We start from the raw sequence: 24,274 nt of genomic DNA on the forward strand, positions 1-24,274 counted from the left end.
AATTTAAAAAGAAATGGCATTCACATTTTTATATTTCCTTATATCTGTGGAAGTATAAATGAATTGGCAGATGTTTCTATTTCACGCTATATAAATTTCAGCACTTATACTTTCGGCAGGTAACTTAAAAATATTTTAAAATACTATTGGCAAAAAAAAAGAAATCTACTGGAATAAAACTAATTTCTGTTAGTGTTCTTTACAACCTGCCAAAGTAGTTGGACAAAGTTTTGCCAAACTTGGAGGGCCTGTCTGGAAACAGTCTTACTTAAAATACAGGCTGGGTTGGGGCGCCTGGGTGGCTGAGTCGGTTAAGCGTCCGACTTCGGCTCAGGTCACGATCTCGCGGTCCATGAGTTCAAGCCCCGCATTGGGCTCTGTGTTGACAGCTCAGAGCCTGGAGCCTGCTTCCGATTCTGTGTCTCCCGCTCTCTCTGACCCTCCCCCGTTCATGCTCTGTCTCTCTCTGTCTCAAAAATAAACTTAAAAAAAAAGTTAAAAAAAAAAAAATACAGGCTGGGTAGCACATTTCAGGTCCACTTTGAGGGGTCCTGGGCGGCATAACAACTCACTTTTTATTTTGTACCAAGTGGCATACCATAAAGTTTTAAAGACTTGACAAACTGAGTGTAGACATTTTCATTTTAAAATGCATGCTACTTTATGGAAGGTGAAAGAAGACATGGGATGTGGGGTGGGTGATGTGACAGGCCTCAAAGGCTATTCGTCAATTTTCAAAGTGAGTAAGTTTAACCCCCCCCCCCAACACCACTGTGGATACATTTTAGAAATTATACAAAATGCCACCAGAAAGACCCATAAATCTTAGATATGTATTAGCAAGAGGCAAAAATAAAGTAAAAATTTTAAGAGTCTAAAAATCCATCTATAAGGGATAACTGCTTGAGGACAACAGAGTTCAAAGGGAAGAATGTCTGACAGTCAATATGGAGAGGCAGGCTCTTTTAAACACAAATGAGACTGATGCCAACAGTAACAAACACCTAACCACTCAGTTTCAACTCCTCTTCAGGCACTGAAACGGAGTTCTAAACAGTGAACCTTAGAGGCAAATGAGAAAGGCCTGCTCTCTTATGCTAAGTAGAAACCCAAGTCTAGCATGAGGGTTACTGGCCAACCTACTGGAAGAGGGCAGGAACAGGCATGTTTGTAAGTACTGTAGACAGAAAAAAATGATAGTTTCACATCGATTCTCCTAAGGAAGCTAACATCAGTTTAATGTGTGAACATGAAGTTCCATCTACCATCAGTTTAATGTCACTGTAACAGACATAATGAAAATAATACTGTAACCATGGTTGAGCCACCAGAGCATCTGAAAAAAGCGTTCACTGAATCAGCTTAACATCTGGACCCTAGACATTTAGAAAATAATAGCAGGGCCATCCATAGTGCATTTCAGCGGGGTGTGGTAAAGGAAAATCACTGGTAAGATCCCATAAACAGCTGATTCTCTACCATAAACCCTTTGCTTTCAAACATCCACAGTTCCCACAACCATTAATAAAGCTTCTGTACTGCAGATGCTGATCTGTGACCAAGCATCATCTCACGTGGGCAACTCTCATGTTTTAAATGATTTCCAGTTTCTCCTTAGAGTTAAGATTTAGTTTTTGAACAGAACAATATTCCTAGACAATTCAGTTCTTGTATCTGAGTATTAGAAGTCAAGTCATAAAGCCATCAATGTACTTCTATTTCCGCAAAAATAAATAACCAAATCAATTAAAGTTAATGACTCCTGGCTTATTCCACTACAAATTTAAAAATATGCTTATTGTAAGCATTTATTTGCATGTACAGTGTATTAAAGGTGATGACCTACTATGGAGTTCACTAGAATGTGTCTTCTTACCAGGCTTGATGAGAGGAATCATTTCTTAACACATTCACAGGAACCTTAATCTCCCCTAGGAAAATATCCTGGACCAGGTTTCCATTGTTCCACAAGTCGATCCTGAAAATTTTAAACTGGCTTTATTTTTTGCAAACAATGTTTAAGAGAATGCACACCACCAGGTAGTTTCAAATTACTTTGGTTGTATTATAGCATTAATTTTACATGCTTTAAGAGTAAGAGATGTTAGCATTGTCATATACCTCACTATCTAAACTAAGAAAACAAAATATTGCAGTAGCTTTTATTGATAAGCACAGAAAGTAAACCACTTTAAATGGTCTAAAAGAAAGCACTTATGTTTCTTAGTTTCGAAGTCTAGGCTTCATTTTAACCTGTGGCAGGGGGAACTAGAGTTACTTTGTTGAATTTGAGAAAAGAAACCAACACAAGACTATAGTTTCTTTCTCAACTGGAACCAGTTAATATGAAAAGATAGGTGATTTAGAAAAATACATTACCTGATCATTCCAAACATGTGACTAATGCACCCTTTACCACACTGTTAACACCACACCTAAACATGCACTTATCGAACTTTCCCCTCCCAAACAGCATATACTTAAGACCTAAATAACACAAACTTCAAACACATGCACCTGTTGAATTATCTTACAAGACTTCTTACCTCACTGAAATTTCTGTTAGACAGCAGATATGTTAAGAAGAATAAAAAAATTATTTCTAAATTGGCTAATATATAATTACTTTTCTATATACTCTTTGCATCCATTATGCTATGATTTAGAATTTTAAAGAACAATTATATTTGTGAAAATTAAAAATATAATAAACTAGGTGAAAACTAGGTCATCTTTGGTTTTAAATAAATACACCTTGACTATTTCTGCAAAGCAATCAGATTTTGAGAAGATAATATGAATTTAAATTAGAGTTTCATCAAGCAACTTGCTAAAGAGAATTCTATTAAGCTTGGTTCGCCTTTTTCAATTAAATTTAAGATTTTCTTCTGGCACCAAAAAAAGCAATTCTGTAAAACTCCAAGACATATACCTAATTTCTAGCTTTTCGATGTCCTCCTCTTCTACCTGGAATTGGGACTTTCTGGTATAACTACTGGATCTTGTTACCTGCAAACAAAATATTTTAGTTGATAAAAAAGTTTGAAAATTTTTTTCCTACATGAACTTCAAAAACTATCATCCCTAAAATGTTCAATTTTATTTATTATAAACAGACGAAAATGCGTAGGTAATAGTTTACCCAAAAGCTAAAGACAAAACCAGCTATGAAAGTAGCAGGGAAGTGAGAATGAGGCAGTATAAAAATATCAAAAGCAATCTTTCCTCCAAGCCCCCCCTTATCCACTCAATATACAGCAACATTAGGTTCTCTGGCTCACATGCAATCTGTTGGTGACTCAAAGAGCAAAACTGTTCTATTTTGGTGAAGCTGCGCATACCAAGAGCTGTTTGAAGACTGTCCCACATTTCTCAAGATACCAACTCTATCCTTACGCTTCCATCTCACATTTTTACTGAAAATATCAAGGCCACTGGCAGGCACTTCTTCAGCTACTGTCCACCTGAACAGGTCTGTTCTCATGTAGGTCTTTCTACTTGATTAAGTTTTTTCATTGCTTCTGAACAACAGATGAGATGAGCCTCCTCTTTTCTATGACTACTCCACCCACACCTGATATACAGTAAGCATTCGATCTATTTTAATTACAGCTTTCTTCGCCAGCTTATTCACCTCACTTAAGTCTAAGAAAAATTCTCCACTTAAATTACGGTCTTCCTATCTCCTTCCTTTCACAGACCAGTATCTCAAAACTGCAATCCACCCTTACAGAGCTGCCACTTCCTCACACCCACTCACTACAGTAACTCCTTATAATCTGGCTTCCTCACAGCTCACCCTCCCTAAACCCCTCTTTTGATCACCAAGTCTGATGGTGAATTCGTAGCTCTCATCTTCCTTGACCCCTCTACCTGAACACCTGAGTACAACTGTGCGTCCTTTTCCAGAAACACTCTTTTCTTTGAGTTTACCCAGGCACTCCCCTGGCACCTCCTGATCTCTTTGCTTCTTCCTCTGGGACATCTTCTTCCTCAGAACCTATAAATATGGGTTTTCTCCAAGGTTTTATCTTTTATTTTGCTCTAAGAGCTGCAAAGTGTTATACAGTCTACAAGGCGCTTTCACATCCATTATCTTCTTTGTTCATCAAAATGTCCTGCTCCGAAGCAGGATTTATCTGAAGCTAGATTTATTATCCTCATCTTGAAAATGAGGAAGCTAAAGGGACCAATTAAGAGATGTGCTCAAGGCTGAATACCTAGTAAGTGGCAGAACTGAGCCTCCTTGCTCTTCTCCTATATTGTATATCTCTATTCTTTTGGTTTCCTTGACTCCCTGCAAGCAAATCTTGAGTCTTTATCTACAGTCATCACCCATCTTAAATTTCAGTCATGAACTGCCTACTGGAGGGTTTTCATGTCGGACCTCAAGTTCGTTATGTCTCAAACCAAACCACTTATGCTTTCCTTAACTTTTTTTCCTCTTATTTCAGATTTGAAACCATTAGGACATCTGACTGCTCCCTTTGTTTTTTCTTCTATAACCCATTTGTTATCTTGCCCTTTGCAGTTTCTTTCTCATCTGTCCCTTCCTTTGTTTTTCCTTATTACTCTCTTGGATCGGACTCCCATTGTCCCTTTTTTTTTTTTAATTGTTTTTTATTTAACAACTTAATTATAACAATCTCTTGATCTCTGTTCTCAGACATATGACCCACAGATCATGGTTAATTCTTCCCAAAACACTGCATTACTCCTATCATTTCCAGGCTCAAAACATTTTCAATGGCTACTATGTAAGCACCTCCGTCAGGTACTCAAGGCCTTTCACAGTTGGTCCTACTCTAGCTTTTAAATTTTGTTCCAATTATTCTCTTTCAGAACGCTCCAGTTAAATCACTACTTGCTATTCTGTGGACTAACTTTCTGCTTTTCTCTATGTCTCTGCTCAAAATGTTCTTTCTAATACTCCTCTGCTCTGACTTAACTGGAGCAGAACTTACCTGACCTCTTCAATATCTACTGCATTTTACTGCTCTGTGTAGGCATGCATGCGTGTGCTTTGTGTCTCTTACTTTAGCTCGAGGACAGAGATTGAATCTTTATGATCAGCTCAACAACGGGGCCTTTTGAATGAATGTTCTAGGCCTCACAGGTTTGTCTGGATGGAGCAAGGAAGTTAGACCCTGCCTTTCCAAGGGCCATCTGCTTGCTGCAAGCTGCCCCATGTTTTCTGCAGGCTAGCTGTAACAGTCATTGATAAATGTAGAACCACCAAAGTCCTTAGCCAGGAAATGGAAAAGTGTCACACTGGTAGATTATTTTTTGTTTTTCTTTCTCCCTTCCCTCCAGCCCCACAATTCGTCTTATTTCAATTCTGGTGTTTTCTTTAACCTATGTTTCTTTATTAAAGTACAATCATCAGGAATGGCAACATGTGCCCTCACCCCACGTTGAAATATTAAGAAAACATTAAGAAAACACACATACAAAGAGGAAAAAGCACACAATGTAACTTTTTTTCCAAATCTTCCCTACATGTTAATCTCACTTGCAACATGTTGTATGGTTGGAACATGATCTTTTAGAAATCAGAGGTTGACTTTTTTTTCCCTATAGTTTTCAAATGATATGAAAAATGATTTAACAAATGCTCCACAGTAAAGAACTCCAAAGCACTGTATTTTGGGGCAACTTCAAGGCAGCTGAAGATCTCTATGAAAATAAGCATGTGTCCATAGAGGGAACTAGCTAAAAAGAACTTAATAATAAGGACTTAATCATATAGCACTTTATGGTCTCAAAGCATTCTCACATGTAGGCCTCCTAAAAATTCTATCAGGTAGGGTGGCTGGTGTTTTCTCTCACAAAATTATCCTTTCACAAGATAAATGTGAATTTCAGATTTAGTGATTTATTCCAAGTCAACTGTGACTAGAACTCCGACCAAGTGATATCATACTTACTTTACTACTGATTTTCATACAGTACTCTGCACAAGAGTCTGGTGCCCACTGTGTGTCAGGTGGGGGCTGGATAAGGTAGGGAGGGTGTTTGGAGGAGGGTGTAATATTGAGGATGACTAGGGAGTAGGTGTGGCCCTAGTCCTCCTGTCCCCAGATCAGTCACAGATCTACCTTTATTTGTTTTATATATTGGGCCTCCATCATATTACATCATGATTCTACTGCTTTCAGAATAGAAAGGCTTAGTTGTATTAGTTGATTAAATGATTACTATGGCTATAGTTTAAAAAAAAGAAGCCAGCATTCAATATTAAATATTCAATGTTAACATTTATATAAAACAAAAAGTTACCTCAAAATAAAAGATTTCATTAAACTGCGGATTGCTTGTTTTCTTCTTTACTTTTGTCTTCTTTTGGTCATTCCTGTTCCAATGTGGTAGAGTTTTACCTTGTAGAACTTAATAGTACACAATTATAAAACATGCTATTTCCAACCAGGGAGCCTGACCTCCATTTAGCTGTTAAGATGACTCAGGGAAAACTATACTTTTAAATATTACTTGGAGAAAAATTTTGAGGTATCTTTAAAGACTCAAAGAATATACAAGTTTTTATATCCAGATATGACAAGATTGTATTATTCTTTCTATGGCTATACTACACTGACTGACAAGCTTACTTTATAGAAGAAACTTAGAATGGTAGAAGGAAGACAATGAGATTCAGACTACCTGTATGCTGAAAAATACTCAAGAAACACAAAAAGCATACTAAACTCAGTTTACTTCTTGGGGCTCAGCTACAAAGTGGCTTTTTAGAAAATCTTTTATTTGAAAAAATTAGAGAAGGTTGAAAAGAAATGTACAGAGAAGTCCTATGCAGTCTTTCCCTAGCCTCTCCCAATGTTAACATCTTATACAACAATAGTACAATATCAATACCAATAATTACTTTTAAAACCAAATTCATATGCCAGTTTCCATTTGTATGTTGCTAAATGATTATACTAAACAATGTGTCTTCAGCTACAGATTATGAGCAAAAACAAAAAACAGCTCTACTAGGTTAAACATTTTTAGCATACACACACAAAATTCAGTCCCTCTGATAGCATGCATGTTAAAGGATTGAGTATCTGCTTTCAAATTTAAAACCATCTATAGCAATAATAGCACACTGTTGTTTAAGCACCCAGTAAGTACTAGGCAAGGTGCTAGGTACTTTATAGACATATATATATATATATATATATATATATATATATATATATATATATAAATACTTTTCTTAAAGTGACTTAACGGGTGACTTCCTAAAAAATAAAAATATGTATTTGTACATCTGAAACTAATATAACATTGTATGTTAACTACACTGGAATTAAGAAAAAAATAAAAATAAATAAATAAAAAGAATACCTAGAGAGCCTGAAGGTGGGGGGAAGGGGTATGTGTCTGTGTATGTATGTATATGTTTGGTGTGGAGGGAATATTTTGCTGTTTCCTGATTAAACCTTCAAGTTGTAGGCAAATTTCAGTCTAGTCAGGCTCTGAAAGAAATCATAATGAAGTTATAAAATATAAAATATACAAAGTGCTATAGGTTTTTCCATAAATTATCGTAAATAATTTAAATCAATGATATGGTGCACTTTACCATGTTCTGGTACTTCAGCAGTCTGTCTACAGCTTGGAATTCTTTCTGTAGAGCACAGATGCCATGAGTAGAAAAGGCATTTTTAGTTCTGAACCACTTTCCAGACAGAAATATGGAAACTGTCTTGCTATTCTGGGCTTGAAACAGAATTTTACCTGCATAAAATCTAAGATATTTGAAGGTAGGAAGGCCAATGATGAATGAAGAAGGCCACGTTTATGTTTTAAAGTATATTTTAACTACTATAAAACTCATGTTGTTCCCCACAGTCTAAGAGTCTAGCAGATCCGAAATGGCAACCATCTTCTTTCTATAAAAACAGGACTTGGTTGTTTGCAAGTGTATAACAGAACTCACTAAAGAGCTTTCTTTCAAAGCATTCATTACTTTGTGTCATAAATATCTATTTAGGATTTATTCTTAGAACCTTAATTTTGTAATTCTTAAGTCAACTTTTAAAACTTAAAAATCTAATAATAATTCACTCTCCTATTCTGAATTCTGAACTCCAGGTTACGAACAGAAGCCAACCACTGATCATTTCAGTGTAATGAAGCACCTACTGTCAAAGAAGGAGATCATTTGTTAAGTCCATATACATACTGAATCTTCAGATTCAGAGATGTTTACATTTCTGGATAAAAATCAGTGTACTTATGGAAAATAAAGGCATGTTTGAAAACTGTTTAGAGGTAAAAAAATAAAATCTAATAATAATTCAATAAGCATTACCTACCAATGACGTGAATGTAGCTACAAAGTATTATGCTAAGTGAAATAAGTCAGTGAGAGAAAGACAAATACCATAATGATTTCACTCACATGTGGAATTTAAGAAACAAAACAAAAGGGCAAAGGGGAAAAAAAGAGACAGAGGCAAACCAAGAAACAGATTTGTTAACTATAGAGAACATACTGATGGTTACCAGAGGGGAGGTAGGGGGGCAGCTGGGGATTAAGGAGTGCACTTATGATGAGCATATACAAATATGTTGTATGGAAGTGTCGAATCACTATACTGTACACCTGAAACTAATAACACACTGTATGTTAACTAATTGGAACTTAAATAAAAGCTGGGGGAAAAAAAAAACACATTACCTAGAAGGGCCCACTAGAGAAACTGTTGCATAAGGGTCACAGCTTTGTCCATTTATGAGAGGCAACCCGTGACATGACACGATGCTAAGAAAGAATAAAAGAAAATTAATAGTATATTTAAGTTAAACAACATAAAGCATTATCTTTAAATACAAATCAATATATTCAAAGGGTTAAGGCTTTTCCACAGGTCTGCAGATGTATGCCTATATACCACCTACCTCAAATACATCTATTGTGCACTTATTTACTTATGCTACATTTCTCAAATAGGACTTAAAACCAGAATGCCATAAGCAGTACTGAGACTACCAAATAATATTTAGCATAAATCCCCTGGCTAAGTATGCAGCAAGGTACATTTTGTGGTTTGATAATATACTAACACTGCTGTGGCTTCTCAACAGGAAAAGAATGTGTTGTGAACCTTAAAGGAGAAACTACAAACCAAGCTAGATCTATGGCATCACATCCTCTGCTGAAGCATGAATGAGAAACAAGGAAATGACTGTGGTTTCCACTTCAAATCTGATTCATAAATAGAGGGCAAGTCTCCCACAATTCTGTAGTCTTTTATTCTGATTCTCAGTAACAGCTCCTGTATCATTCTGTAGAAAATGTTTTAGACCTTAAAATCCAACATCTTCTAATCCACTCCATGGATAAAGTCACTGGTATTTACAGAGGACATAGAATCTAACCTAATGGTCTGCTCAATTTCCTCACTAAATATTATTGAGTCCACAAATTTAGTTTAATATCTAAGGGTTTGCATTCCTTAATGCCTAAGACAAACTCATGAGAGTTGCTGAAAGCATTCTTTGTAGAAAGATGTGGGCTACTGAGCAACATCCTTATTTCTCTCCACAACCCACAGATCATATATGTGGGTGAAGTGCATATGGTGTGCTGAGTCAAGAAGAAATGATAATGACTCATTCGATTAAATTGGGTATAAAAAAATCAAAATTTAAAAATTCCCCTAACTAACCAAAGAAAGCACAGACCGAGATAATAATTCTGGGTATTAATGTTAGACTTAGGACAGTCAAATTTTCCAACTATGTTCTGTTTGAAACTGACAATCCTCAGGCTAACCGCAGGCTAATCCTCAAAATGATACCTGATTTTTATGTAGCATTTGCACTTTATCCACTATTTTCATAAAATGTATCTAACTCCCACAACTGCCTTTGAGAAAAAACACCTTAAAGAAGAAAGTAAGGCTCAAAAAGATTATGTAAGAAATTAAAAAATACAAAATAAGGCTGAAGAGGTACTACAACTTGTACAAAGTGGGCCAAGACTTAATTTCTACTTTCTTAACTGCTTCCCAAGTCCAGCATCTTTGTATGTTCCCTACTGCACCTTAATATATTGATTGTATTACTCTCTTCGTAATACCACATGTATCTCATGTAAACACTAATTATGAGAAACCTTAATTATAGAAAAGTCACTATAATTTTATGAGGTAGAAAAAAACTGAGAAAAATAGTTCATTATACACAGGCTTCTATAAGAATACTTCACAAAACAAAACAATGATGCCCATTAATCCGGAAGTATGAATTTATAAAAACCATCAGAAGTGGTCTTTTAAATGTAAGACACTTTTAAAATTGTTTTCTGAGGGGCGCCTGGGTGGCTCAGTTGGTTAAGCATGCGACTTCGGCTCAGGTCACGATCTCGCGGTCCGTGAGTTCAAGCCCCGCGTCGGGCTCTGTGCTGACAGCTCAGAGCCTGAAGCCTGTTTCAGATTCTGTGTCTCCCTCTCTCTGACCCTCCCCCGTTCATGCTCTGTCTCTCTCTGTCTCAAAAATAAATAAACGTTAAAAAAAAAAAAAAGCATTAAAATTGTTTTCTGACAAACAGAAGTAATATTATTAAGTACAAATTATTTTATTTGTTGCTACATATGTTATGAAATATTTTTACAACTATTCTAATCGGTAAATCAAACAGTCTCCTATCATAAACATGAAGGAGTGAAAACAAATGCTGAAAATGAGCTTAGTATACTGAATTATCTTACATTTTGTTACTTTTTTTTTTTAAGTTTATTTTTTTGAGACAGAGAGAGCAAACAAGCAGGGGAGGGGCAGAGAGAAGGGGACAGAGAGAATCCCAAGCAGGCTCCATACAGTGCAGAGCACCGTGCAAGGCTTGAACCCACAAACCATGAGACCATGACCTGAGCCAAAATCAAGAGCCAGACGCTTAACTGACTGAGCCACCCAGGTGCCCCTTACGTTGTTTATATATGACATTTGATATTAATGCATTTTCTAGAAATTGCAAAGGAAAATATATTTAGTCCAAACTTGTTTAAATACAGAATGACCTGAATCTTTTCCTTGAGGCTCTTTTTTTTTTTTTTTTTTAACTAAAAGACAAATGCTAATGTCTACATACAGCCAAGATGGAGGAACAGAGAATGGAATAACTGGGAGAAAAAAAAAAAAAAAAAAAAAGAACAAAATCAGCAGTGCAGGACAGTCATCTCTGAGGGGAAAAGAAATGAAATGAGTCCCCAACTGTTCCTGAGAAGAAGAGGGAGAGTGGTCAGCTGGGGAAGACCAAAGTAACTAGAGTTCCCAGACAGAATACTGGAGGAAAGAAAGCTACAACGAAACAAAGAAACTTCCAGAGAGCTGTATGAATCCCCCTGGAGTGTTCAGATGAGTGCTGATAAGCCTGTGAGGAAACTACCTGAAGATGGGGAAAGAATCATTTGATTAGATTCGAGGGAATAATTCCTGAAGCCCACAAGTGGCTAGCATGAGGCCCCACCAGCCATAGTATGAAACTTGGTAATTCACAGATGCTGTATCATTACTGAGAAAATATAATTCCTAGACTAAAGGTTGTATTTATTCCATCTAACAAGGTTTAAAAGCAAACCTCAAAGGAATCATATTGTTTCCAAGTAACTTGACTAGGTCTTCAAGCACACTGATAGAAATAATATCCAGAAACTTCAAAATGTCTACAATCCAACACAAAATAACTAGGAACACAAAGAATCAAGAAAACATGCGCCATCAGAGGAGAAGTAAATGAAATAGAGACTTAAAAAACAATAGGCCACATCAATGAAACCAGGAGATAGTTCTTCAAAAAGATCAATAAAATTGATAAACCTTTAGCCAGACTCATAAAAAAAAAAAAAAAAAAAAACAAAAAACAAAAAACTCCACAGAAATACAAAGGATTATACAAGAATATTATGAAAAACTATATGTTAACATGCCAACAAACTGTACAACCTAGAAGAAATGGATAAATTCCTAGAAACATATAACATCCCAAAACTGAATCAGGAAGAAATAGAAAATTTGAACAGAATGGTTACCAGCAAGGAAATTGAATCAGGAATAAAAAAAAAAAACTCCCCCCAAAACAAAAAAACAGGATCAGAGGGCATCACAAGTGAATTCTACCAAACATTTAAAGAAGAGTTAATAATACCTATTCTTCTCTATTCCAAAAACAACAAATTCATTCTATGAGGCCAGCATTACCCTGATACCAAAACCAGATAAAGACACTAAAAAAAGAGAACTACAGGTCAGTATCTCTGATGAACACATAAAATCTGCAAAAATCTTCGACAAAATATTAGCAAACTGAATCCACCAATACATTAAAAAAATCATTCACCATGATCAAGTGGGATTTATTCCTGGGATGCAAGGGTAGTTCAACATTTGCAAATCAATCAATGTGGTACAACATATCAACAAGAGAAAGAATAAAAACCATTTGATCAGGGGCGCCTGGGTGGCTTAGTTGGTAAAGTGTCCAACTTCAGTTCAGGTCATGATCTCATGCTTCATGGGTTCAAGTCCTGCCCACATCTGGCTTCGTGTGGAGCCTGCTTGGGATTCTCTCTCTCTGCCCTTCCTCCTCTCATGTGTGCTTTCTCTCAAAAATGAACATTAAAAAAAAAAACAAAAAAAAAAACCAGAGGCTCTGATTAAAAGAATGGGAAAAATATATACTAATACTAATCAAAAGAAAGCTGACTGATTCTCTGGATAATAACAACCCAAAAGTCCATCAGTAGGGGTCTGGCTGAATAACTGAGAGTAAATCTATATGTTAGAATACTATGTAGTTGTCAAAAAGAATAAGATAAATCTCTACTCTCTAATTACTTTGATATGGAGGGTAGGGGGTTGGGAATGAATATGATACTTCTCCAAACACACTTTATAGAAGTTCTGACTTTAGAAACAAAAAATCTTTTACATTTCATAAGTAAAATTAAACTTAAGCAATTCTTAAAAGGAAAAAATTATGAGAAACCACTAAAAAAGAAAGAATTATTTCAATAGACTGGAACATAGTATTTGACTCTGTATCCTTAGAACAAATAGTACAGTAAGATCTCTTAAACTTCATTCAGCAACCTCACTGCCAGCAGTAATATTAGCATTATTATTTTGAATCTATTTTCTTTATTATATAAGATAATGACAGTAATTGTTAGTGTTGTCAGGGATTAAGATTTTCAATATAATAAAGTCAAAGTTAGATTAAAAATCTTATAATATTAAATTTAAATTAGAAACATAAAAGAAGGAAGGAAAGAAAAAAAAGAGAGAGAACAAAGGCAAAAGAAGGAAAGAAAGAAAGAAAGAAAGAGAGAGAGAGAGAGAGAGAGAGAGAGAGAGAAAGAGAGGAAGACTGCCATCCAGAGAGGCTATATTAATATCAGACAAAGCAGATTTCACAACAAAGAATAGTCCCAGGGATAAAGATGGTCATTTTATAATAGCGAGGAATTCAATTTATTAAAAGGATATAACAACCCTAAATGTTAAGCTCCTAGCATCAAAGTTGCAAAAGCAGCAAAAACTGACAGAATTACAGGGCGAAACAGACAAATCCACAAACAGTTGGAGATAGCAACATCCCCTCTCAGTAACTGATAACCAACATGACATAATTAACATTTACTAAAAAAAATTCTACCCATGCAAAGCAGAAAACATATCAATTTCAAATGCATATGGAACATATACCAAGATTAAACAATACTTTGTGGACAAAAACAAGTCTTGGAAAATTTGTAAGTATTCAGATCATACAAAATTTGTTGACAACAGCAGAATTAAATTAGAAGTCAACAGCAAAAAGATATCTGGAAAATCCTCAAACACCTGGGAACAAAATAACTCACAAATAATCCGTGGGCTGAAGAATAAGCAAAAGAAAAATTATACAGCATTCTGAACTGCATTAAAATGAAAACTCAGCACATCAAAACTTGAAAGGTGCAGTTAAAACAGTACTCAGAAGAAAATGGATAGCACTAAACACCAACATTAGGAAAGAAGATTTTCAACCACTATCTTCAGCCTCCATCACAAGAAACTTAGAAAACAAAAACAAATTAAACCTAAAGTAAACAAAAAATACAGTGGGAATCAAAATAGAAAACAAAAAATATACAAAAGTCAATGAACTCAAAAGCCATTTCTTTTCTTTTCTTTTTAAAAAATCTTTTATTTATTTTTGAGAGAGAGAGAGAGAGAGAAAGTGTGAGCAGGAGAGGGGCAGAGAGAAAGGGAGACACAGAATCTGAAGCAGACTCTCGGCTGTGAGCTGTCAGCACAGAGCCCGACACAGGGCTCGAACTCACGAACTGTGAGATCATGACCAGAGCCAAAGTCAGATTCTTAACCAACTGTACCACCCAGGCGCCCCCAAAAGCCATTTCTTTCTTTAAAAAAAAACTTTAATGTTTATTTATTTTTGACAGAGAGAGAGAGATACAGAGCATGAGCGGGGGAGGGGCAGAGAGAGAGGGAGACACAGAATCAGAAGCAGGCTCCAGGCTCCGAGGTGTCAGCACAGAGCCCGACACGGGGCTTGAACTCACAGACCGCAAGATCATATCTGAGCTGAAGTCAGACGCTCAACTGACTGAGCCACCCGGGCACCCCCAAAAGCCATTTCTTTAAGAAGGCCATTAAAATTGATAAACTTTAGCTATACTGATTAACAAAAATAGAGTACAGACACAAATTACCAACTTTAGGAATGAGCAACATGACATCACTATTAAGTCTACAGATATTAAAAGAGTAACTTGAATTACTTTATACCAAAGAATTGAACAACTCAGATTAAATGGTCAAATTTCTTGAAAGATACAAATTACCAAAGATCACTTTTAAAAAATCTGAATAGTGGGGCGCCTGGGTAGCTCAGGTGGTTAAATATAGCATCTGACACTTGATTTCTTCAGCTCAGGTCACGATCTCACAGTCCTGAGATCCAGCCTATCTTGGGCTCCATGCTGGGCGTGGAGCCTGTTTAAGATTCTCTCTCTCCCTTTGCCCCTCCCCATCTCATGTTCCCAGTGTCTCAAAAAAAAAGGGGGGGGGGGCTATGTACCTATTTAAAAAAACTAAATTTCTTGTTAAGAACCTTCCCACCAAAAAATTTAAAAAAAACCAAAACACTTCAGACCCAGATGGCTTCACTGGTGAATTCTTGTAATATTCACGTAAAAAAGAAATTATATCAATTGTATACAAACCACCAGAAAATTGAAAAAGAGAGATTACTTTCTGATTCATTCAATGAGGCCATTATTCTGATTCCAAAAACCAGACAAAGCCACTACAAGAAAACTATAGAGCAAAGTTCTTCATAAATGTAAATGTAAAAAACCTTAACAAAATTTTAGCACATCAAAGCTAACTATATATAACAATGATAATATTAACATGACCAAGTGGAGGTTGGTTTAACTTCAAAAATCAATCCACAAAATTTACCATATTAACACATGAAATCAGAAAAAGCAGATCATTTGAAACATTCTCAGCAAACTAGGAACAGAGGGGAATTTTCTCAACCTGAGAAATACAGCTAACATCATACTTAACGGTAAAAAAAAAAAACAAAAACAAAAAACTGAATGCCTTCCCCTTAAGATAAGAAATAAGACAAAGATATTTGCTCTCACATCTTCTATTCAACATCCTACTAAAATGATCAGGCAAGAAACAGAAATAAGCAGAACCCAGACTAAAAAGGAAGTAGTAAAACTGTCTATTCATAGATGACACAACTGTCCATGTACAAAATCCTACAGAATCTATAAACAAGCTAGTAGAACAAATCAGTGAATATAACAAGGTTGAAGAATACAAGTGTTTTTTAATTTTTTATTTATTTTTATTTTTTAATTTTTTTTAACATTTATTTATTTTTGAGACAGAGAGAGACAGAGCATGAACAGGGGAGGAGCAGAGAGAGAGGGAGACACAGAATCCGAAACAGGCTCCAGGCTCTGAGCTGTCAGCACAGAGCCCGACGCGGGGCCCGAACTCACGGACCGTGAGATCATGACCTGAGCCGAAGCCAGATGCTCAACCGACCAAGCCACCCAGGCGCCCCTACAAGTATTTTTTTTAAATTACTATATACTAGCAACAAACATCCTCCTATTCATCTTGTTTCTTCTTTCTTTTTCTCTTTCTCCTAAAGTTCTTTTTCTCAGCCTGTTTCTATAAAATAAAAATCACTGCCTGGACTTCATGTCACCCAGTACCTAATTTTTCTGTTTGTCTTTCCAAATGTCTTGACTTCTCTTTCACTCCTCACCCTAATGAAATCTAGTTTTTTCTACATTCATCATTCTATGGAAACTCTCCTCATTAAAGTCCCCTGAGTGTTAAGTGCTATCTCTATTTTTCAGCGCTCTTCTTACTGGATTTCTTGGCTGCATGAAACACTTCTGACCACTCCTTCCCTCCTTCAAGACCTCTTCTCTCTTGGTTACCTTTGTCTTCATTCTCCTAATTTTCCTCATATCACCTATCTGTCTCCCTCCTATTTACATAACCTCCCTGTAAGGCTGTTGTTGTTGCTGTTATTGTTAATCACATCCACTCCTATGGTCACAACTACCATCAGCCTTACATTTCTATGAGATCTCACCAGAGAGTTTAAGATTTTTATATTGAAATGCCTGATGGAAATCCCTACCGAGACGTTCAAGAGCAGCTAAAACTCAACTCATTACCATCTCTTATTAAAGAAGTTCCTCCTTCAGAATTTTCTCTTTTGTTGTAAATACCACCACCCACCTAGTAACACCATCTAGAAATCTAGGAGCCACATTTAGATTCTTCTTGTCCTCACTTTCTATATATAATCAGTAAGTTTTGGTGATGCGACTCTTTAAACGTTTCTTCGTTTGTCCTCTTTTCTCATTTTTGTAACTACTATTCTGAATCTATAATCTCTTACTTGGATCACCCTAACACCCTTCAAATTCATCTCTCAGTTTCTGTACTTACCACTGTCACAAATCTCATCTTTCTAAAATGCAAATTTGTCCATATTACTCTAAAGTCTTTCAAGAGTTTCGTAAGTTCTTTTAAGTTTCAGAAGTTCATATGATATATTAAGAGCCTTCAAGATCTGGTTCCAGCCTACTTCACTGGTATCTGACCAGTCTCTTGAGTCAAGCTTCATATGCTAGCAACATGAAACCGCTTTTAATTATTCTCCCTCCCTCCCTCTTACCATGTTTCTTCCTCCATACTTCTACCTATATTGTTCTTTCCTTCTGGAAAACAAATCTCACTTTTTCTAGGCTAGCTACTTTCTATTCATCCTTTAAGAAGAGGTGAATAAGACAAACAACATTCTTGCTCTCATGGAGCTGACAGTCTACTTGAAATAAGAGATAACAAGCAATAAAGCAAAAAACAATAGCAAGTGCTATGAAGGAAAAAGAATAGGGTGTCTTATTTTAAAGTGATATTTAAGCTGAAACTTAAAGGATGAGAAAACCAGCGAGAAGCAGGATAGGCATTCCAGGCAAAAAGGAGAGCAGATGCTGATCTCTGAACAGGAAGAATATGTCACATTTGAGGAACTGAGACAAGGCCAGTGAATATATGAACAAGAGGAAGCAAGCCACAAGATGAAATCCAAGAGGCAGGCAGGGTCGGAACATGCTGCACCATGTGGGCCAAGTCAAGGGGCTTGGATCTTATTCTAAATGCAAGGGGAATCACTAAGTGAGCAGGAGAATGACATGATCTAATTTATGTCCTAAAAGATTACTCTGGGCTGCTACGAAGAGAATGGACTGCAGAGCAGAAGGCCAGCTAAGAAACTACTACAATAGTCAAGGTAATAAAAGGTTGCTGGTTTGAAGTAAGGACATGTCAGCAGATGATAAAAATTAGAAAATTCAAGAAATATTTCATATAATCAATAAGAAGTGGATCCAATGTGTGGAGGGAGAGAGGAGAAAAGACTTTAAATGATTCCCAGGTGTCTGGCTAGGGTAAAAGGTGGATGGTGGTTCCAACTGCTAAGGCTATGGGAAGGAGCTATACAGATATGATAGTCAATGCTTCAGTTTTCAGGTGATAAATCTGCAATGTTGTGAGATATCAAAGTGGAGTTGCCAAAAAGGCAGGTGAACATCTGAGAGTGGAGCTCAGAAAAAAGACATGAATTAAATGTATAAGGTATAGACAATTTTTTTAACTTACTTTGAAATGATTTCTGACTTTCAAAAAATTGCAAAATAATATATACAGTTTCTGTATACCCATCACCCTGTATTAACATTTTGTGTAACCAGAGTAAAACTACAGAAAGAGAAAAATAACACGGAAACAATGTTAGTTAATAATTATATTAACTAATCTTACAGACTTTACTCAAATTTTGTCAATGTCCTTTTTCTGGTCCAGGATGCAATACAGAATCTCACATTGCATTTAGCTGTCCTGTCTTCTTAGTCTCTTCCATCCTAAAACAGCTCCTTAGTTTTAATTCTTTGCCCCTTGATCCTGTCAGTACTAGCCAGTTCTTTTGTACAATATTCCTTAATTTGAATTTGATGTTTCCCTGCGATTAGATTGAGGTTATCTATCTTGGTGTCCTTCTCAATGTAGCATACCAGGTAGCCAGATGTTTATTACCAGTGACACTAACTTCGGTCACACAGTTAAACTGGTATCTATCAGACATCTTATGGTGGAGATTCTTTGAGACTATACAAGTATGCTGTTGGTCATCATGTTTACGCCCACTTATTTAGCATCCATACATGATGATTTTCTATTTCCATCATTTGTCCTACATTAATTAATGAGAATTCTATAAGAAAAAGTAGTCCTTTCTCCCCAGTCCTTTCTCCCCAATATAGCAGCACTGGCTCATGGATATTTTATTCTATAGGCTTAAAACATTGTTTTTTAATTTTTAGTATTTATTTTTTGAGAGAGACAGAGTGTGAGCAGAGGCAGGGAAGAAAGAGAGGGAGACACAGAATCCGAAACAGGCCCCAGGCTCTGAGCTGTCAGCACAGAGACTGATGCGGGGCTCGAACCCACAAACCATGAGATTATAACTGGAGCCAAAGTTGGACGCTTAACTGACTGAGCCACTCAGGTGTCCCTAAAAAAGTATTTTTAATGTTATTTGTTTTGAAAAAGAGAGAGACAGAGCACAAGCAGGGCAGGGGCAGAGAGAGAGGGAGGGAGACTCAGAATCCGAAGCAGACTCAAGGCTCTGAGCTGTCAGCAGAGAGCCCAACATGGGGTTCGAACCCACGAACTGTAAGATCAAAACTTAAGCTGAAGTCAGACATTCAACTGACTGAGCCACCCAGGCATCCCTATACTATAGGTTTTGATCTGTAATTATTATTATTATTTGATTTGATGCTCAAATTGTCCCAGTTTGGTTACGTGGAGCTCCTTCAAGTTGGCTTCAATGTCCTTTCTACATGCCTTCATTATTTATTTGTAGAACTTTCTTACTTTCTGACTCCACATATGCTCTGAGCTCATCTTGTATTTTCCCTGCTCAAGTCCTGAAATCAGCCAATACTTTAAAAAAAAGAATCAGGTTCTCTTTATTGGAGCAGGTCTGAAATAACAGAAAACACTAATACTAATACTAGAGCCATTAGCCACATGTGGCTATTTAAATTTAAGTTAATTAAAATTGGACAAAATTAAAAATTCAATTATTGAGCTCCACTAGCCATATTTTAAGTTTTTAATAGCCACATATGACCAGTAGCTACCATACTGGACAGTTAAGTTATAAACCATTTTCATCATCATTAAAAGATCTATTGGACCATACTGATTGGAGAATGATTATTTAGATGCTAAGTATGTTCATTGCTGCTGGGATGACACTGCTTCCAGGTCTTCTGCATGAATAGAGCTAACATACATACACACTCACACAAACAACCCTGTAGCTATAAGACAATTTCACTCTGAGAATTCTGCCTTCAAAGGAGAACAGAGAAATGGGGATGGCAGCTAGGGGAGGAGGGTAGAGATAAGGTCTGGGGAGGCATGCCTTTTTAGGATAGGAGATCCTAGAACACTGTTTTACATTTTGAGGAGAACAATCTAAAAGAGAAGGTAAAGCTGATGAAACAGAAGAAGGAATAGGTGAAGGAGCAAAGTCCTTGAGTAGGGGAAACAGATGGAAATTCAGAGACCAGATAGAAAAATTCACCCCCAACAAGAGAGGGGCACCTCCTCTACTAGAACATAAAGACAAAACGATGGATGCCAATACAGGTTTGCAGATTTAGATTCAGGAAAATGTGACCAATTTACAGATTGTAATGATGGAGAATCTCACAGTTGTTATTAGAGAAGCAGAGTAAAACTCCAGGGCAGTTACAAATACCCATGCAGGGTTTATGATCATGAATTTAAAGTACAATCAGTCTTTTTGATTTTCTCCAGCAATAATACTCAGGTGCAAACTGAACACAGAGAGACTAAGTTCATTTATACTAGGATTGTTCCAGATAAATAAGAAGGATGAATAAAGAGCAAGGAAGTTATTGGAAAAGTGCAAGAAAAAATGATTACAGTGATAGATCATGGAAAACAACCTAGAAGGAAGTGAAAAAATAAAAATGGGTAAGAACGTGGTAAAGATCAATGGGTAGAAGTCTTACTGAAATTTCAGAAATGTTGCAGTGAGGAGCTTCCAGGTCTTGAAGATAATAGTAACTGCTAGGATATGAACCTTTCCACACATTACCCCCCACCTGTAAATTCAGCAAGTAGCACAAAGAAAACAACACATAATACTATGCTTTCAGTGGTACTAAAAACCAGAATACCACAAACCTCTAAAAGTTGAGAAATCAACAATAAATTCTGCAAAGTTGCTATTGGAGCTCTGGTGTTGCAGGCCAAGGAGTATGGACTGTGGAGGTTCAAGTGAAAGAGAACAGAAAGAAGAAAAGAATACAGACCATCATGTGCCCATACAAAGACCTACTTGTTAACATTTATAGCAGCTTTCTCTATAATCACCTCAAACTGGAAACAATTCAAATATCTGCCAAGTGATGAACAGAGAAACAAATTCAATACAATGGAATACTACCTGTGAAGTAGCTTTAAAAGCAATTTTTTTTGGGGGCGCCTGGGTGGCGCAGTCGGTTAAGCGTCCGACTTCAGCCAGGTCACGATCTCGCGGTCCGTGAGTTCGAGCCCCGCGTCAGGCTCTGGGCTGATGGCTCGGAGCCTGGAGCCTGCTTCCGATTCTGTGTCTCCCTCTCTCTCTGCCCCTCCCCCATTCATGCTCTGTCTCTCTCTGTCCCAAAAATAAAAATAAAAAACGTTGAAAAAAAAAAAAAATTTAAAAGCAATTTTTTTTAATCTTTATTTATTTTTGAGAGAGGGACAGAGTGTGAGCAGGGGAGGAGCAGAGAGAGAGACACACACACAATCCGAAGCAGGCTCCAGGCCCCGAGCTGTCAGCACAGAGCCCGACACAGGGCTTGAACCCATGAACCACGAGATCATGACCTGAGCCGAAGTCAGATGCTCAACTGATTGAGCCACCCAGGCGCCCCGTGAAGTAGCTTTAAATGAGAATAAACAACCAGCAGATGACACCACAGAATAACATCGATGTTGGAGTTATCTGACAAAAATGTGAAAGCAGCCATCCTAAAAATGATTCAATGAGCAATTACAAACACATCTGAAATATGAAAAGTTTCAGCAAAAAAAATAGAAAGTCATTAAAGAAAGAAAAGATATAAAGTAGAATCAAAAGAAAATTTTAATACTTAAAACCAAAATAAGAAGCTTGACAGATGGGCTTAACAGTAGAATGGAGGGGATGGAGGAAATAATCAGTGAGCTTAAAGACAGAACAGCAGAAACTACTCAATATGAACAAGGGAGAGAAAATAGACTGGGGGAGGGGAAGTGGGGGTGGGAAAAGCAGAACCTCAGGGACCTGTGGGACTATCATAGAAGATCTAACATTTATGCCATTGAAATCTCAAGAGGAGAGGAGAAAGATAGCAAGGCTGATGGAGTATTACAAGAAATAATGGCCAATAATTTCCCAATTTGGCAAAGGATGCAAACATACAGATTCAAGAAGCTGACTGAACATACCAAACAGGATAAACTCAGAGAAATCTATGTCAAAATACCTCATAGTGAAACCGAAACACATAGAAAACTAAAGGCAAAGTCTTCAAAGTAACCAGGGAGAAAAAGTGCATTACCTGCACAGGAAATAGAATTACAGTGAATTCAAAAAACCACAGAGGCCAGAAGCAAGTGATATATTTTTCACGTGCTGAAAAAAAAGAGCTATCAACCAAGAATTCTATATCCATTGAAAATATCCTTCAGGAATAAAGAAAAAAATCAAGACATTCTCAGATAAAGGAAAACTAAGACAATGTATCATTTATAGACCTACCCTAAAAGAACAGTAAAAGGAGATTCTCTAAACAAGAAGACAGAGATAAAAGAAGTAATCCTAAAACAACAGGAAAGAAAAAAGAATATGGAAAGAGCAAAAATATGGGCAAATACAACAAACTTAGACTTCCCCTCTCTAATTTTTCTAAATTGTGTTAGATGGCTGAAGCAAAAATTGTAATACTGATGTGGTTCTTAATGTTTTCAGGGGAACCATTAAGATAATTATACTATAGAATGGTGGAGGGTAAAGGGATTTAAAAGAAGGTAAGGTTTCTACACTTTATTCTAACCAGTAAAACAGCAATACCAGTAGACTACAATAAGTTATACATGTATAATGTAATCCTAAAGCAACCACTAAAAAACTACACAAAGAGATAGAAAAACAGTACAGATAAATCAAAATGGAATTCTAAAAAATGTTCAAGGAACTCAAAGGAAAAAGAAAACAGTAAAAGAGAAGAGAAAAACCAAAAAGTGGCAGATTGAAGCTTAACACATCAGTAATTACATTAAAAGTAAATGCTATAAATTCACTAAAGAAAAGACTGGCAGAGTGGGCTTTAAAAAGTGACACCCAACTATATTCTATCTATAAGAAACTACACAAAATTGGATGGATCTGGTTGAAAAAGCCAATCTCAAAAGGTCATATATGATAAGACTCCATTTACATAACATTCTTGAAATGACAAAAATATAGATATGGAGACAGATTAGAGGTTGCCAAAGTTACAAATGTTAGTGGGGGAAGGAATGGGTGTGAGTATAACAGGGTAGCATAAGGAAGATATTTATTGTGACAGAAAGATTATGTATCTTGATTGTGGCAGTTACCACAAATCTATGCATACGATAAAAGATATACAACATACTGTACAGTATACAATGTCAATTTTCCAGTTTTTACATTGTATTATAGTTATATAAGATGTAATTATTGAGAAATACTGAGCGAAGGGTACACAGGACCTCTCCATACTTTGTAATTTCTTATAAATCTATGATTATCTCAAAAGCAAGAAGTTAAAAAAAAAAATCAAACTGCCGCAGTTCAAATCCAGGCTCTACCACTCCCTGTACAAACTTGGGCTCATTTAACCAATCTGTGTATTGTTTTATCACCTGTAAAATAAGGACAAGAGTATCTACCAAGTTATAATAATAAATAAATAATACCTAAAAAAAAGATTGAACTCCTGATATATGCAACAACGTGGATGAATCTCAAAAGCATTATGCTAAATGAAAGAGGCTAGTCACAAAAGCCTACATATTATATCAATCTGTTCATATGACATTTTGGAAAAGGCAAAACTATAGGGACTAAAATCAGATCATGGTTGCCTGGAACTGAGCATAAGGAGAGGGGACTGAACACATCTCTGAGTAATGCGTTTTGTTAAGAGTTTTGACTTTTGAAGTTGTGCTAATATTCTACATATTAAAAAAATAAAAGTAAACAACAAGAATGGGGGCAAAATCCCATTAACCTGAATGCAAACAAACCAAACCAAATGAAACCAAACCAACTATTTCAAATGTTATGACATAACCAAAGTGAGCAGGGGAGGGAGTGGTGGAAAGGGACTACTCCACATACTTGCACTATATGCTTCTCAGTCTAGGGGGAAAAATACTGCAAACAAATCTTGAGCTGTTTTCAGTAAGTAAATCCAAACTGAGGAACATTAAAAAAACAAAAACAAAAGGACTTCAAAAATCTCAATACCATGAAAGATAAAGGAAAGCTAAAAACTATTACTGGTTGAGGAGATTAAAGAGACATGTAAACTAAATGTAATACATGATCTTGGAC

At 36.4% G+C, this 24,274-nt stretch overlaps 1 protein-coding gene across 2 annotated transcripts in view; it reads right to left on the bottom strand.

The window, feature by feature from the left end:
• The window catches only part of RASA2 (RAS p21 protein activator 2), a 123,019-nt gene that overhangs the window by 43,315 nt on the left and 55,430 nt on the right, over positions 1 to 24,274 (bottom strand). For both annotated transcript variants that reach the window (XM_060638821.3, XM_060638820.3), the window contains exons 6-9: positions 8,687 to 8,770; positions 6,280 to 6,352; positions 2,933 to 3,009; positions 1,877 to 1,978 (exon numbers count right to left, since the gene is read on the bottom strand). In XM_060638821.3, coding sequence (XP_060494804.1) covers positions 1,877 to 1,978; positions 2,933 to 3,009; positions 6,280 to 6,352; positions 8,687 to 8,770 — 336 coding nt within the window. The remainder of the gene's footprint in view (positions 1 to 1,876; positions 1,979 to 2,932; positions 3,010 to 6,279; positions 6,353 to 8,686; positions 8,771 to 24,274) is intronic.

The sequence above is a fragment of the Panthera onca genome, chromosome C2 (assembly GCF_046562875.1).
Source record: "Panthera onca isolate mPanOnc1 chromosome C2, mPanOnc1 haplotype 2, whole genome shotgun sequence".
NCBI classification, from domain to species: domain Eukaryota; kingdom Metazoa; phylum Chordata; class Mammalia; order Carnivora; family Felidae; genus Panthera; species Panthera onca.